Here is a 14,996-nt window from a genome sequence, read left to right as displayed (position 1 = left end):
GCGCTTTTGAAAATATGTGGTGTCTTGATAAACTGAGCAGATATTTGAGGTTTACACAGCTACATTCTCGCCTGAAAATATGTTGAACGTTTATTTTGTGACCCAGAAAGAATAATAAGAGTAACATTAAAACTAACTAGCTGCTGCCATTGTTGGAAACTGAGCTGGGCTGCGCTATGAATTCTGGGACAGAGCTGCTACTACTTCTTCGGGGTTTAACGGCAGCTGGCATCCTTGTACATTCAGTGCTGCCATCTCCTGTTTCAGTCCGTTATTACACTCTTAAATCCTAGTACTTATTCCTGCGGCTTTTGTGATCTTACAAAGCTTCAAACGACGCGTCGACTATTAAATCAGTCGTCGACGATTTTGATAGTCGACGAAATCATGACTAGTCGACTAATCGTGGCAGCCCTAATCTGAATTAGGATTTAATTTTATAACATATACCCATGTTATTTATCTGACATACAACCGCATAACGTTTTACAGTACATTAATTGTAATGTTTAACTTCTGCCAGAAAATGAATAGTATTTAAATGAAAATTAACTTTAGGAGCAGAAACAAACCTTCAGGCTTGAAAAACACCATGATAAAGTCCAGTAACACTGTTCAAGGGTTTTTACCGAGATGATAAAAATGACCATGACAAGCCCTGGCAAATGGTAAATGAACTGGTTCTTGTATAATGCTTTTATACTTCAGCACGCAAAGAACCTTTATACAACATGTATTCACATAGATGTCTAAGTCCTTTCTATCCAACAGTCACATACATTCACGCATCAAGAGAAACTCAGAGTTTCTCTTGATGCGTGAATCAAGAGAGACTCAGAGCCAAGGATACTTTGGCATGCAGACTAGAAGAGCTAGAAATCGGACCACCGACCTTCAGATTAGTAGATGTCCTGAATAAATGGTGAAAGAAATGCACTTTTTTGATGGAAAAAGAGTTGATGTACAAATTGTTTTATCTGGAAGGTTTATTATTTCAAAAATAAGAAATCATCACCAAACACACACACACACACACACACACACACAAAACTACACCTTCGGTAAAACCACCTGTTGATCACAGTCAATTAATGCCCTCACCGCAAGCTGGGTGGAGGCTGTGATGTCAGGTGTGCTGACGTGCGCAGATCCATTCAGATTAACTGCCAGCACTGGTTTAACCTGTGTCACAGTGTCGGTTTATAAAGGCTATAAAAAGACTATGAGCCAGCAACAAACACAGAATGCAATTTGAAATACACTCCAATAAAGAACAGAAGACAGTAGCTAGCCCGAGTTCTAGTTAAAGACCCACTTTAAACACAAACTTATGCACATATGCAGCATCACTGTGGAACCTGACTTAGACCAGATGGCATCCATAGCCTCAAGGTTTGTGCTCCCTCTCTGTGACCTATCAGGATACACCCAGTGATTGTGATGGATGTCATGTACACAGTGAGCACACACAGTTATTCACTTCTATTAACCTCTATTTAACTAAGACGCCTTGAAGGATTAAAAAGAAACCTGGCAAGAGATTTTGCGTTCTAAAATTACAAACGGCAGGAGGACGGCCAAGGTGTCGCGGCTAGGAAAGAGAGCTACAACCATTGCTGATGCCAAAACGCAGCTTTTACTGGTGTTAAAAAAATAAAAAAAAATAAATCACGATCTTGGAAAGATTGCTTTGTTCCTCCCACAGATGACCACGACTGCATGGCCATGAGTACGTTCCTTGAAATCTTTGTCAAGAAAAAAAGGAAAAGGGGAAAATCAACAACTGATGAGTAGGGCTGCCACAAACGATTATTTTGATAGTCGACTAGTCACCGATTATTTTTGCGATTAGTCGACTAATCAGATCATCATCCATTAGACGTAAAACTACAGCTTATTGCACCAGCAGCATCTGCTCTTATATAACTATCATTAGCTTACAGCTTTAAGCTTTTAAGGTGCTAACTAAAAATAAAGACAAGATGATAGTTTATTCAATTTTAATGAAATTTGCAGATTGTTTCGGTGAAGTTTAATAAACTCCTTGCTATCTAAAATATAACAGGACACTGGAGTATATTCTGGAGCATCTCACACTTCTGATAATCAGCTGTCTGCTTGACGTTTATTCAGCTGTGTAAAAACTATAACTTTAATCTCAGACAAACTGATTTACTCAGGAACAAATAAAATACTAAAAAAAAAAAGCCAAACAATAACATTTTAAGTTATCTAAGTGACTCATATATATTTAACCTGAGTAGCGAAAGACGGTGGTGGGTTTGAAAACGATTTGCGGGGAGTCCGGTGTTCTCAGGGCGCTAGTGAGCCTAGCCCCCGGCTCGCTAACGAGCTAGTGGGTAACAGATGTCTCCGAAAACGTCGGAGCGCTTTTGAAAATATGTGGTGTCCTGATAAACTGAGCAGATATTTGAGGTTTACACAGCTACATTCTCGCCTGAAAATATGTTAAACGTTTATTTTGTGACCCAGAAAGAATAATAAGAGTAACATTAAAACTAACTAGCTGCCGCCATTGTTGGAAACTGCGCTGGGCCGCGCTATGAATTCTGGGACACAGCTGCTTCTTCTTCTTCTTCGGGGTTTAACGGTAGCTGACATCCTTGTACATGCAATGCTGCCATCTTCTGTTTCAGTCCGTTATTACACTCTTAAATCCTGCCACTTATTCCTGCGTCTTTTGTGATCGTACAAAGTTTCAAACGACGCGTCGACTATTAAATCAGTCGTCGACGATTTTGATAGTCGACGTAATCGTGACTAGTCGACAAATCGTGGCAGCCCTACTGATGAGTCACCTCTGCCAAGATAGAATGCTGTGATTCAACAAAATGTTTACAGGCGAAATAACTCAGGTGGCCCACATTCACCTCCCTTTGAAGACAGCAGTCTTTGTTCCTGCAGCTGCATGCAATGAAACACCAAAAATATGTAGCAGAAAATATAGGATGTCTTAAAAGATCACAGACTGAAAGCAAGAGTTATCTGCTACAAACTGACTCCTGTAGGCGCTTTGCAACAATCCTACATGGGTCATGGGTTATGAGGTCAACGCAAATTAACATGATATCATTGCTTTAAGAGAAACAAAAACATGCTTAGATAGACCCAAAAGACCATACAAGACTTTCCAAGCCCATGTCACACTCAGCGAAACGTATTTTAGATAAAATGCATGCAGGTGAAACACATGAATTCTTACAGCTGTATCAACATATTTTGATAGGAAAGGTGAAGTTTAAACAGTTAATGCTGTATGCAAAATGCAGCTTGCATACAGCTGTTGTTGTTTAGTTGGCTCGTTGTCAGATTTCTGGTGATGGAGTGTTGCATCTGCTGACAATATTGAGCATATTATGCATGTGGTTGCTCTGTAGCTACATACATATAACGCCGTTAGGCAGAACGACAATGTCTATCTACACCACTGTATTCAACAAGGCAGCTTCCTCATAAGCATAAGCTTATGAGAATGCTGTTATTGGAAGACATAATTAATACATGGATATTTCAGAGTATCACTTTCCCCCCTATCAAATAACCCCAAAAAACAAATGACTGTAACTTTAAACTACAACGATTTTCAGCTCCAAGACAACAAACTTCAACAGCCTTTTTTCTGAAAAATCTCTTTCCTTACAAAAAACCCCAAACAAAACAACAACAACACAGCTTTAGCTAAAAGTTGCTAATTCACTTTAGCTTCCTCATCCCCCTCATATTGTAAAGTTATTACTGAGGCATGTTCACAGATCAGAGACATCATTATCAAGTTACTACTCTGGCACATGAAAAGGGTCAGTTCACACCAGTGGCTGCATCCCCCTGTATACAGGTTCATAAAAGGTCCCTTAAGCAGCTCATCAAGAACATTTGGTGTCACAGTTTTTGCATTTGAAAGAATACACATCTCCCAAACAGGCGGATATACAAATAATTCTAAAATAAGACTGAAGGTCGTTAATGCAATTTTTTTAACACAACTTCACCCATCTGGAGAAAAATGAAACCAAGTATAAATATTCCATGGCCACCTTTAAGCAGTATTACAAAGTGGAAGTGATTAGGAACCACAGCAACTCAGCCACAAAGTGGCAACCACAGTTGACAGTTACAGAGTGGGGTCACAGAGTGCTAAGAAGCATAGTGTGTGAAAGTCACCAACTCTCTGCTGACTCAATGAGTTTCACACCCCCTCTGGCATTAAGATCATAACTTCAACGCAAACACTTTGACAGTTGATTTGAATCTTTACAGAGCCTACGATGTAACCTACGTAAGTGGCCAGTGCTGTTGCCAGCATGCTTGCGCATCTGGTCACGTCCCCAGTGTTTTATACATGCCACAATAGAAACAAATAAACTTCTGGCTTGTTTTCCCCTCCTGGGTCCCTTCTCTTTAATGTGGGTATTTTTTTTTTCTTCCCAGAGGCAAACATTTATCCCTCAAGTTTTTCCACTTCTTTGTACATCTCCTCAAATCCACTCCCATAGGTTTGCCAATTTCCCTTCAAGAACTTACTGACATGCATGAGTTCTTATATTGAGGCTATGACTGTTATCGTCGCAATGATAAATTCAAAAACTAAGGCTAAAAAGTAGGCGGAAATACATAAGACGAATCAGCTGTAATGAACAGCCCAGTCAGTCAATAGTTGCGGGCTGCATCAATTCAATATCCAGTTAAATTTCCAGAGAAGTGTACGCCAGGTTATGCATAGCGTAGGGTTTCAAAGGGGTTTGCAGCTAAGATGTACCTACAGCACTGTAGGCAATATTTAATTTTAATTTCTTAAAGCTTTCCCTCTTATATTTAAAACAACCACACTTAATTGCCCCTTGGGGATAAATAAAGTCTCTCTGATTCTGACAATGGATGGACAAGCAACTGCTTTTATGCGTTGTCGTTAGCAACAACGATCACTGGCTCCATCCGCTTGTTTATTTTCCACATAAACCTTTCACAATAAAGCTGAAGATCCTGTTGAGATTCTTCAAAATAAAATGAATCACGTGAAATAGTATGCAGAGTGTTTACGGATGAGCAAAAAAGAGCCACCAGGTTTCTTCACGCCAGTCGAGTTACCCAAGATTCACAGAATTTACAGAAAATGTAAAATTTTTGTGCTATATATCGTTGTAGGGACGATAAATGTCTTATATCGGGATATGAGATTTTGGTCATATTGCACAGCCCTACTCAAAAATCTGTCAAAAATGTTTTAGTATGACTTTGGTAAGCTACGAAGCCGTACTGCTTGATGGATTGTCAGAGCATTATGGCTACTGTAATCAGGAGCCTCACAGACTCAGAGTAATCTGGGTCCAAAAAAGTCTGTCCTCTTCAGGTCCCAAAGTCAAGCGAGCACTGCGGCATCACTCAGAGTTAAAAACCGTCTAAATTCTTTCATCTTTAATAAAATGATGAGCGTTGCTGCTTTACTAGGTGTAACAATTAAGTTTAACATCCCGGCATCCATGAAAACAGAATGTATTAAATTTAATGGAGTTAGAAGTTAGAAGCAGGAAGTTAGCTCGCTAGTTTCCACATAAACATGATATAGCATGTTCTGACTGAGAGATTTCCAAAAAAAATTAAAACATACAGCTCTGCTATCACTTCCAACATAAATGAAGACAGAAAACTAAAAAGCAGTGACGTTTGTAGGGTTACTGAAATTTGGCTAGCTGGTATATAATGATGCGCTACGTGATCGCTAGCGACACAGCTATGTTAGCATAACAGAAACACAGTGAAGCTGGAGGATGAATGCTAACCTCAACAGAAATTAATGTGAGGGTTCCTGAGGGTTGGGGACAAATGCAATCGCATGGCAGGATGCTGTAAACGGACCAAACGTCAGTCAGGAGAACAACTGAGATAATCCATCCACAATACGAGGTTAGTCATTAATATACTGCAACAACATGGGAATAGAGCAGCTGCAAGAGAATTCAACATTAATGAATCAGTGGTACGGAAGTGGCGTAAGCAAGAAGAATGAGTTGAGTAAAGTTTGTCTTATCTGACTGTTTTGTTCCGCTTAATGCGCCTTATAATCCAGTGCGCCTTATGATCCAAAAAATACGGTACCTTCAGGATGAACTAGAATGGGGGCCTCTGCTCACAGAAGTGTCTGACCTGACAAATTCCCAACAGCATCCTCCAAAATCTTGTAGAAAGATTTAAAAGCTTCTGTAGGTATTATGTGTAGGTGGCCCAATACATATTGAGTCCATATATTGTATGTTAGGTATATTTTAATTATACAGTTTCATCAGGTTTGCATTCACCATTCAGTTTCTATTTATCTTATACTGCGAAGAGGGTACATAACTTTTGCTCAGTCGATAACTATAATGCATTTTGGATTCCCAGCTAAAGCAACTGCCTAATATTTTCCTTGACCAAAAATAGCCATTGTGCTTAGTTTGGCTTTTAATATGCAAGCTTTCCAAACACCCATGGAAAGGATGAAAACAACGGAAACACAGATCACTGAATGGCTGACTCTTGCAGCTCGGTGTACATCCACTGATCAAAAACTGTATTTACAATGAGGAAAACCATGTCGTTACTACAGTGAACAGCACAGGCAACATCCAATCCTGATTTCCCCTTAAACTGGACGTGAAATACAGGATTTCCCCAATAGTACAGCAAACAGTGGGCAGTACAGGATAACCAGGTTAAGGCATTGGCACATGATTCTCACATTTTCCTGGTAATCATTATTCCATTAGTTCCAGACGAGAGGCGACCACAGCAAATGATGCCTTGAATATGTGCAGTGCTGCCATGCTCTGCTGCTCTTGCCCGACAAAATCCATCATCCTCATACTCGACGTGTCGTTTTCTGAGGGCTTTGGGGGTGGAGGGGGTACAGCAGCAACACGGAGGATCTCAATGAAAGGGAGATGACACACACACTGAGGCATTATCATCTCCCATTCTGCGTACACACAATCGACTAAGCACACACACAGAAGCATGCATATCTACAATGCACTTACAAATCCTGCACACAGGTCCTCTGACAGCTGAGCGTCTGCATGCACACACACGCGTAAGCACAATCAATTAAAACGTGTTGCATACCCTTTCATGACAAACCACTTCCATCTACAACTAATGAACTCGTCTCCCCACCCCTCCTCCTTAAATATGCGGTGCAGCCAAAATATTTCCCATGCCGCTCATGCTGGATCCAATATCCAGCCAAGGCAACTTCCGTTTGTAGGAAAAACTACTCGAAATTCAAAGCTCGTCCAGGCTAACTAGCTGGCTCCCAAACAAAGCTCCCATTGTCTGGAACTTGTAGTTTTACAGTTTTTCTCTTGGCCCTCGCAACTGTGATTAACTCAGGTACGAAAAACTACAAATCCGAAGTCTGCAGAGCCCCATGAGCATGCGCACTGGCCCCTTAAGGATCGCGAAGGTTGTGGAATATTTTCTCCTTAATAATTTTTGCGTGCAGCGGCACATTTGAGAGTATGTATATACTTTGCTGAGAAGCTGGAGGTCAAAGTGGAGCACGGACCCGGTGAAAACGGCTCCTGGCGGGACTGAGAACCGCGACTGAGCCGTAGTAAAGAGGCTGCTCTCCGCATTGACTGAAGTTGGTCTGCTCAGCTCGGCTGCCTCTCCTCTCAATGTTTGCTTTGGCTCACTAACGTTCACTTCGCTCGCCACTTTTCAGCGCTTTTGAATATCCCCGGCTGCTCACCCAAAACTGCTCAGTGAAAACCAAGAGAGCACACACGGCTTACCTTTCGCTGCTCCAGGGTTTCCGCTCACTTCCAGCTCCGTTAAAATAATCCTCCAGACATTGTGGAAACAGCCGTTGCCCGACGGTCTGCTGCCTGTTCACCAAGTGAGACGTTGCCAAGAATTCTCAACCGAAACCACGGCGAAGCTGCGCCCGCACTCACTGCGCATGCGTAACTCCGACTGGCGCAAACTACTGATAGTAACACAGGGGGCGGCACGCTGCTGCTCCTGGAGCCGTGGAAACACGTAGTAAATACAAGTGGTAATACTGCAGAGTACAAGTATCAGATTACAATAAGTAGAGTACAATAATCAGAACACCAAGTATTAATTTAATTTATTGTGCTTTTGTACGGTTTATTTATGAACGAAAACTATTCACGCTGTTATTTTGAAGGCAGAGTAGCACAAGTAAATTATTTTTATAGTATTGGCTTATACATTAGACCTATTGTTACAGATAACGATGGTGCCCTTTTTTCTTTCATTTACAAACTTCCATCTTATCCTAACCAATAATACTTAGTTATCATTTATTTGTTTATAATATGTTGTATGAATAATCTGAGTCTACAAAGTAAAAAATAAAGTAAAAAATAAAAAACAGAATCTGAACTGGTGGAATAGTATCAAGAAGCAGAATGGAATATCCCCGTATTGTTATGTACTTGAGTAAATGTATTTTGTTTTATTTTGTTTCTTTTAAACTGTGGACAGAGCGTTTTACTGCACAGCCCAATAAGTTTTTACTCAGTGTCATGTCAAGTTCACAAATAGGCCAATAGCACACCCTTGTGGTTGCTGATTTGAAATGCTGAGCGATTAACCTGAAATGAATAATAACTAAGTTAATGATATATAACTATTTGTTTGAAAGAATTTGGATATATTTATTTATTTTTATATTTATACTGTTGATTGATTTTCTTTCTTTTCCAGAGAGCTTTTTTTAAACAGTAAATCTCACTGTATATTTCAACTTCTTAAAATAAAGTTTTGAGATAATAACACAAAAATAACACACATTAAAAACTGCTATATTTGAGACTGATATGAAGGCATCGCCCGGATCAGCAAGATCCGCCTCAAGTGTTGAGGACCCAGGGCACCCTGACGAGAAGTGGGCTACTGGAATAAGGCATCGGTGGGCAAGACATGAAAATAGGGCATTGTTGGAATGCTACTACGCAAGTAACCCTGGTGGAAGGGTTACATGAATAGGATGATGACCTATGGAATCCTCGATACCCAACATCCACAATGGCGGCGAAACAACTAGTAGCTCAGTGTTCCAACATTCGAAAGAAGGGACTGCTCTCACAGCTAGAGATTGACGAGGTACAACACAAATGCTATGGCAAGGGGGAGCCAGGACGCCAGGTCAGGAGGGTGATGTCATCACCCCCACCCGAGATTGGGTACCAAGCCCCAAGTGCGATAGAAGAAGGATCGTTGAGTGCGAGGGGAACTGACCTGAAAGATAGGATCATGGCCAAGCTTGAAACCTGGACCCCCGTAGCTGGTTACCAAGACTACGTGAAGTACTCTCAGAAGGTCTGCTAGATGATGTTAATGCAGCACTACGGACGATACCTATGGCCACCATAACCGAGACTAACAAGCTGTATATATATATGTATATATATATATATATATATATATATATATATATATATATATATATATGTATGTATGTGTGTGTGTGTAAAATATAAAGCCCCTTGAGTCGACTGTTGTTGTAATTTGTTGAAATGAATCACCACCTCCTTACCCACCACCTCCTTAATTGAATTGCATTGTTACATGACATGAAGTGTTTGTATTGTAACACTGACTCTGAGCTTTGTAAATCATTGCTAATAATGTCTGTGTATCATATGCCATATATTCCATGTGCCTATATTTTGTCAATACAAACAATTGCAGTAAGAAACATAGTTTTAAAAATATCTATATATAGCAAATATTATCACTCCAACCTTCAGATTGGTTTATTAAAGGAGAGGTCAAAGGTCAAATGTGACATACCAGACTTTTAGGAGTCATATTTTTGAAGTTATAAAGCTTTTTATCAATTTTGATGAATAAATCTTTCAGTTGACCTTGAAAACCTTGGTGGATTCAGCTCAAATTTTAATGGACTGTTAACATGACCCCACTCTACACTCTACAAAGTTTTATCAGAATTCATCCAAAACTTTTTGAGCCATTACCTCGTTGGCGGGGTTGATAATGAAAATATAGGATGTGAATTTTCCAGCAAGTCAAATATATAATGTGACAAAAAAAAAAAAACCCTTCTAATAAGATGTAAGAATAAACCACAGCATGCAACCTAAGCACTGATAAAGAGTGGAGTTTGACGCACAGGAGGGTGTTGCTAAAAGGATGGCAAGGACACCACGCCTTGAATTCAAAGCGGCAATGAAGGGTGGAGAGTAATAAAAGAAGTGGGGAGAAAGAACTTGAAGAAAGATGGACTAGAGAGTTTGATCCCCTTCTGAATAAGACACTCCATTCAAGACTTTCTGTTTCACTAACTGCGCACCAGGGGTCAGTATAGCTCAACAATTAATGGGCGTGAACACTATTGTTTAAAAAGACATTATTTTATTGCTTTTTCTTTTTTGCATTGTACTGCTATTCTGGTCTTATTTTTAGATCAAATAAAAAGACCTTCAGCTACTGCTTTCTGAATTTTAATAGGCTAAATAAAATAAGTAATGCTTTATAATCCGTGATTTTATGGCCTATGAGACAAATACCAGCTGCCACTGGTGCTTAAAAATCACACATTAAAAGCAATGGAGCAGGACAATGGGAATCAGGGGGCTACCAGTTGGGTTAAAATGCCTCTTTTGTGTCGTGTTATCAACTAGAGCCTAAAAATATCCTTCCCTATTTTCAGCTCCAAAATCTTATTATTGGATTATATTATATATAATATTTTACATTATTTGAATTGTAATCTGGTTGTTTTAAGTGGACAGTAGGCCACAGTATATTAAAGGATAATGCTAATAATGTACTGTACAGCCAGCCGTTTCCCGATGATTGTAATAATGTTAATTATTTAGTTATATCAGCCGCCAGAATGATGTAGGTCAGCTGGAGAGCACGCAAACACTACATTACCCAGGGTGCACTTGCACACCAACACAGTCCAGTCCCGTTCCAACAGACTGCGGTGTCTTACACTCTCCGCCCTGCACAGTGAGCGTCACCCTGATCTGCGCACAGGCGATGGGATCGCGGGCGTGGACCTGTTACCTGCTGCAGCCATCCCTATGATTAGAGAATCGGTGACGGGGGAAGCGCTCGCTTCAGCGTACGTGAACGGCACTCCGGCATATTTGAATGCAAAGTCAGCCCGCAGACTGACAGCTCGGAGCTCGAAATATTTTGTCTGTTTGGTGTGTGTGTGTAGAGGGGGAAGAGAGAAAAGCCTTTTTGAATACAGTGGAGCTCCAGACAGCTGGCTGAACGCAGACTCCCTGAGCGCTTTGTCAATCTGACGCCAAATTGTGAGGACCTCGATGGGCCCCTTTACTTGGATGTAAACCGTACGCCCATGCGACGATGTCAGTGGATGTTGCTGGCTTCACTTTCCAGGTTAGGTTACAGTAATTGTTTACGTATTAAAATTAAGCCATTTTAAGGCGGAACACGCGAGAGGCACCTGGATACGCTGCACCATTTTACACACAGGATTTTATTATTGTTATTATTATGATCATTAATATTAGTGGGATACAGATGTGTCTTGATAGAGGAAAAATGGAGACAGTGGATTTGTTCATCTCGTCCTCGGATAGCCTGTAGAGCTGTTATACCGCAATGCCTCCATGCAAACCTTATGTGACGGTTTCCGTCTCCGCTGAAGAAGTGGCGGACATTTAAAGCTCACACCTTCCTTACGCCGCTATAGATTCGGCGATCGTGCGCGGTAACAGGGCAACGGGATAATGATAAACGCTGGCATTTCTTTCCCGTCACCAGTGAGGAAGAATTTCTTGTCCAAACCGACGCTCGTCACCATCACCAATGCAGCCCAGCAGAGGCGATTAAATCAGGCCGCTGCACAGAGACGGAGGCGGGTTTGTTATGCTCAGACTTGGCTGGATGCTGAACATGGTGCCACTTTCTCAGCTCTGTATTGACTACCTGTCGCCCAGCCGCCGGCTCATTTCACTAATTGCCCAGCTGTCTTAAAATGGACGAGGCTTTTCTGATGAAGGCTATTCAGGGACACTGAACCGGCTCTTGAGTGGCCATGCGTGTAGGATTTAGCTTGGACCGGCTTGTCTGGATGTAGGGCGCATATCCGCGGATATTCCCAAACACAGAAGAGAAAACAGCCTATATTCATGGAGATGGCAGGCAGTGGAGGTGCATCTATACGGGGCTGGATGAGAAATAATGAGGACCTCTGCGCAGAGGATTTCACTCAGCTCGTACACCCACAGCAGTTTGCCTAAGAGTCTATACAAGGAACATGTCTGGCAACCATCAGAGGTCATTCGGGCAAATAAATCAAAATTCTAACAAAATTATGAGCTCAGATTGTAAATGCTGGATTTTTACTGGATGGATTTAATTCACAGCTTATTAGCTGATCAGGACCCCTGAAGGCATCTCTCTGATTATGCTCCTTCACAGATAAATACGCTCTCCTGAGCCAGCTTCTTCTTCTTCTTCTTTTTTTCACAAGACAGTTTTGAAAACAATCAGTTTTTTGGGGCATGGGGTTAGGATCCATTCTGTTTGACGTAATGTACGTTATCCCTGAATAAACTTGCCTTTGGGAATTCATGTTACTTCCACACTTTGTGCCAACAGCACAGCAGCAGCCGGTGACAGGATTTAGGATTTGGCACAGTTTCAGCAGCGATATGTGGTGATGGGGGAGAGCAGTCGCTGCTCTCTGACCCACTGATTCCCCTCACCCCTCCTCCGGTGGTCGAGGGCAGCTCATCTCAGTCAATGGGCCCTGTATGGATTTTGTGCCTGAGTTGTTCGAGGGCAGGCCAACAGTGTCAAACAGCAGTCAGGCTGCCATGAACCCATACAGCAGAGCGAGCAGCACAGCGGCCCCCCTGTCCTGCACCAGCTGTGGGGGCTGTTGCTCACCCCCTCCCCCTTGCCTCATTCCCCCTGGGCCCCCTTCCTCTACTACCTCTTCCTCTTCCATGCCCCCAAACATGACCCCTGCGCCACCAATGTTTCCTGCCCCAGTCGTGCAGGTGGAGAATGGTAGCAGCTGGAACTCCTCCACCATCTCCTCCTCTGGCTCCCCAGACTCCCACTCTGGTCATCGAGGTGGGGCAAACAACCCTTACTGGACGGCAGTGTTTGACTATGAGGCCACAGCTGATGAAGAGTTAACCCTGCGGCGTGGGGACCTTCTTGAGGTTCTCTCCAAGGACTCTAAGGTGTCTGGAGACGAGGGCTGGTGGACGGGCAAAATCCAGGACAAGGTGGGTATCTTTCCAAGCAACTATGTCACAAGGGGAGACACTCCCAATTACCAGCAGCTGACTTCAGGAGGACTGGTGGCAGGTGGGGTGGGTGATTGTCCGTTGGAGATTGACTTTTCAGAACTGCTCCTGGAAGAGGTGATAGGAGCTGGTGGATTTGGAAAAGTATACAAAGGAGTGTGGCGGGGAGAGGAAGTAGCCGTTAAGGCTGCCAGGCAGGACCCAGATGAGGATATCAGTGTCACAGCAGAGAGCGTGCGGCAGGAGGCCAGGCTGTTCTGGATGCTCCGGCACGCCAACATTATCGCGCTCCGTGGAGTCTGCCTGAAGGAGCCCAACTTGTGCTTGGTGATGGAGTATGCTCGAGGGGGGGCTCTAAACCGAGCCTTGGCTGGGAAGAAGGTCCCCCCGAGAGTTTTGGTGAACTGGGCCGTCCAGATTGCAACGGGGATGGACTATCTGCACAACCAGGCGTTCGTACCCATCATCCACAGAGACCTCAAGTCGAGTAATAGTGAGTACTTCAAAGTCTTTTATCTTCTCTGTAATCAAACAAAGATACTAAAACACATTTCAAATGTGTAGTTGTTGGAAAAAAGGTTTTGATGTAATGTACGTGTACTGAGACAGAAGAATAGAGCAGAACTCAATGGTGGATAAACATTTTAAATTGTTATGATGTGAGATCAGCAGGAGGAGTTTGCTCAGCTGTTGTGTTATCATGCAGCTCAAGGTGACTGGTTATTTAGATTATGTTGACATTATGATGAGATATTGTTTGCAGTACTGCAACCTTCAAGCTGACCTTTGTGTATGCTGGAGTGAGGATACACACAACCTTACATAGTTCTTCTGTTTAGCTCCTCCGTTTAATATACACACACTTGAGTTATAGGTCAAATCTACTTTAATCTAACACAAAGTCACACAGAATTGCTCATTTATTATTATTATTATTATTATTATTATTATTCGAGATGTTTGAAACAGGTGTTCCACTTCATTCAGTTGTAAGTAGTGGCAATAGAGGATTTTAAACAAAAAGCTGACTATATTATCATCAATTTGCCTAAGGTTTTGTTTCCTCCCTAAATTTGTATGCATGGCATTTTGGAAGATTCAATTTAGTGAACTAATTACAAGTTTACTTTGATAATGACTGACTCAAGGCGAGAATAATGTGATTGATGCAGTCACAATCTATTGATCGCCGTATCAGGGGGCATATTATAATACGAACAGCATATGCAGGACTCATCCAGTGTGCATCACAGTGTTTTACTAGAGAGGCACCTTTTTCTTTTTAAGAGCAAAGACGGGTGAACTAGTCTCTAATCTGAGCAAGCTATCCATCTCTGCACATGAATATGCAAAAAGTCAAGATTTTTGTTGCTGAAAGCTTTCATTGACCAGTGGTGTTTGATCATCAGGTCATATAAAGAGCAGAAAAAGAAATAAAAGCAAGATGGGATTTGCAGAAATACACTGGTTAATAATTAACTACTGTCTGAAGATGATTATCTGTATGTGCAGGCGATGACCAGAAAGCAGAATTCATGGTCTGAATTAATATATTTTATACATTTTTATTTGGTAGGGACGCTTCCTTTAACATAGTTCCAATACAGAGCATGAGTGTTTATAGCTAGTTCTAATTTCTATTCATTGTCTCTGGATGGAGTTTTGCATCTGCAGTACACAACTATAGTTTTACTGTGATCAATTGTA

General features: G+C 41.8%; 2 protein-coding genes across 3 annotated transcripts in view; one reads left to right on the top strand and one right to left on the bottom strand.

Moving 5' to 3' along the window:
• sipa1l3 (signal-induced proliferation-associated 1 like 3) overlaps window positions 1–7,958 on the bottom strand; it is an 88,710-nt gene extending 80,752 nt beyond the window's left edge. The window contains exons 1-2 of one of the 2 annotated variants that reach the window (XM_085243557.1): window positions 7,791–7,958; window positions 6,737–6,923 (exon numbers count right to left, since the gene is read on the bottom strand). The gene's annotated coding sequence lies outside the window, so the exon portion shown is untranslated. The remainder of the gene's footprint in view (window positions 1–6,736; window positions 6,924–7,790) is intronic. The other variant, XM_085243556.1, reaches the window with a different exon arrangement.
• Window positions 7,959–11,020: 3,062 nt separating this feature from the next.
• Window positions 11,021–14,996, top strand: part of map3k10 (mitogen-activated protein kinase kinase kinase 10) — a 48,489-nt gene continuing 44,513 nt past the window's right edge. Inside the window, exon 1 of the mRNA XM_085243559.1 lies at window positions 11,021–13,782. Coding sequence (XP_085099685.1) covers window positions 12,786–13,782 — 997 coding nt within the window. The 5' untranslated portion in view covers window positions 11,021–12,785. The remainder of the gene's footprint in view (window positions 13,783–14,996) is intronic.

The sequence above is a fragment of the Mchenga conophoros genome, linkage group LG14, assembly GCF_057382185.1.
Source record: "Mchenga conophoros isolate Kocher_MC1m ecotype Shallow Benthic linkage group LG14, M_conophoros_male_GT1.1, whole genome shotgun sequence".
NCBI classification, from domain to species: domain Eukaryota; kingdom Metazoa; phylum Chordata; class Actinopteri; order Cichliformes; family Cichlidae; genus Mchenga; species Mchenga conophoros.
The sequence above is the reverse complement of the archived record's forward strand: the minus strand, read 5'-3'. Positions and strand labels throughout refer to the sequence as shown.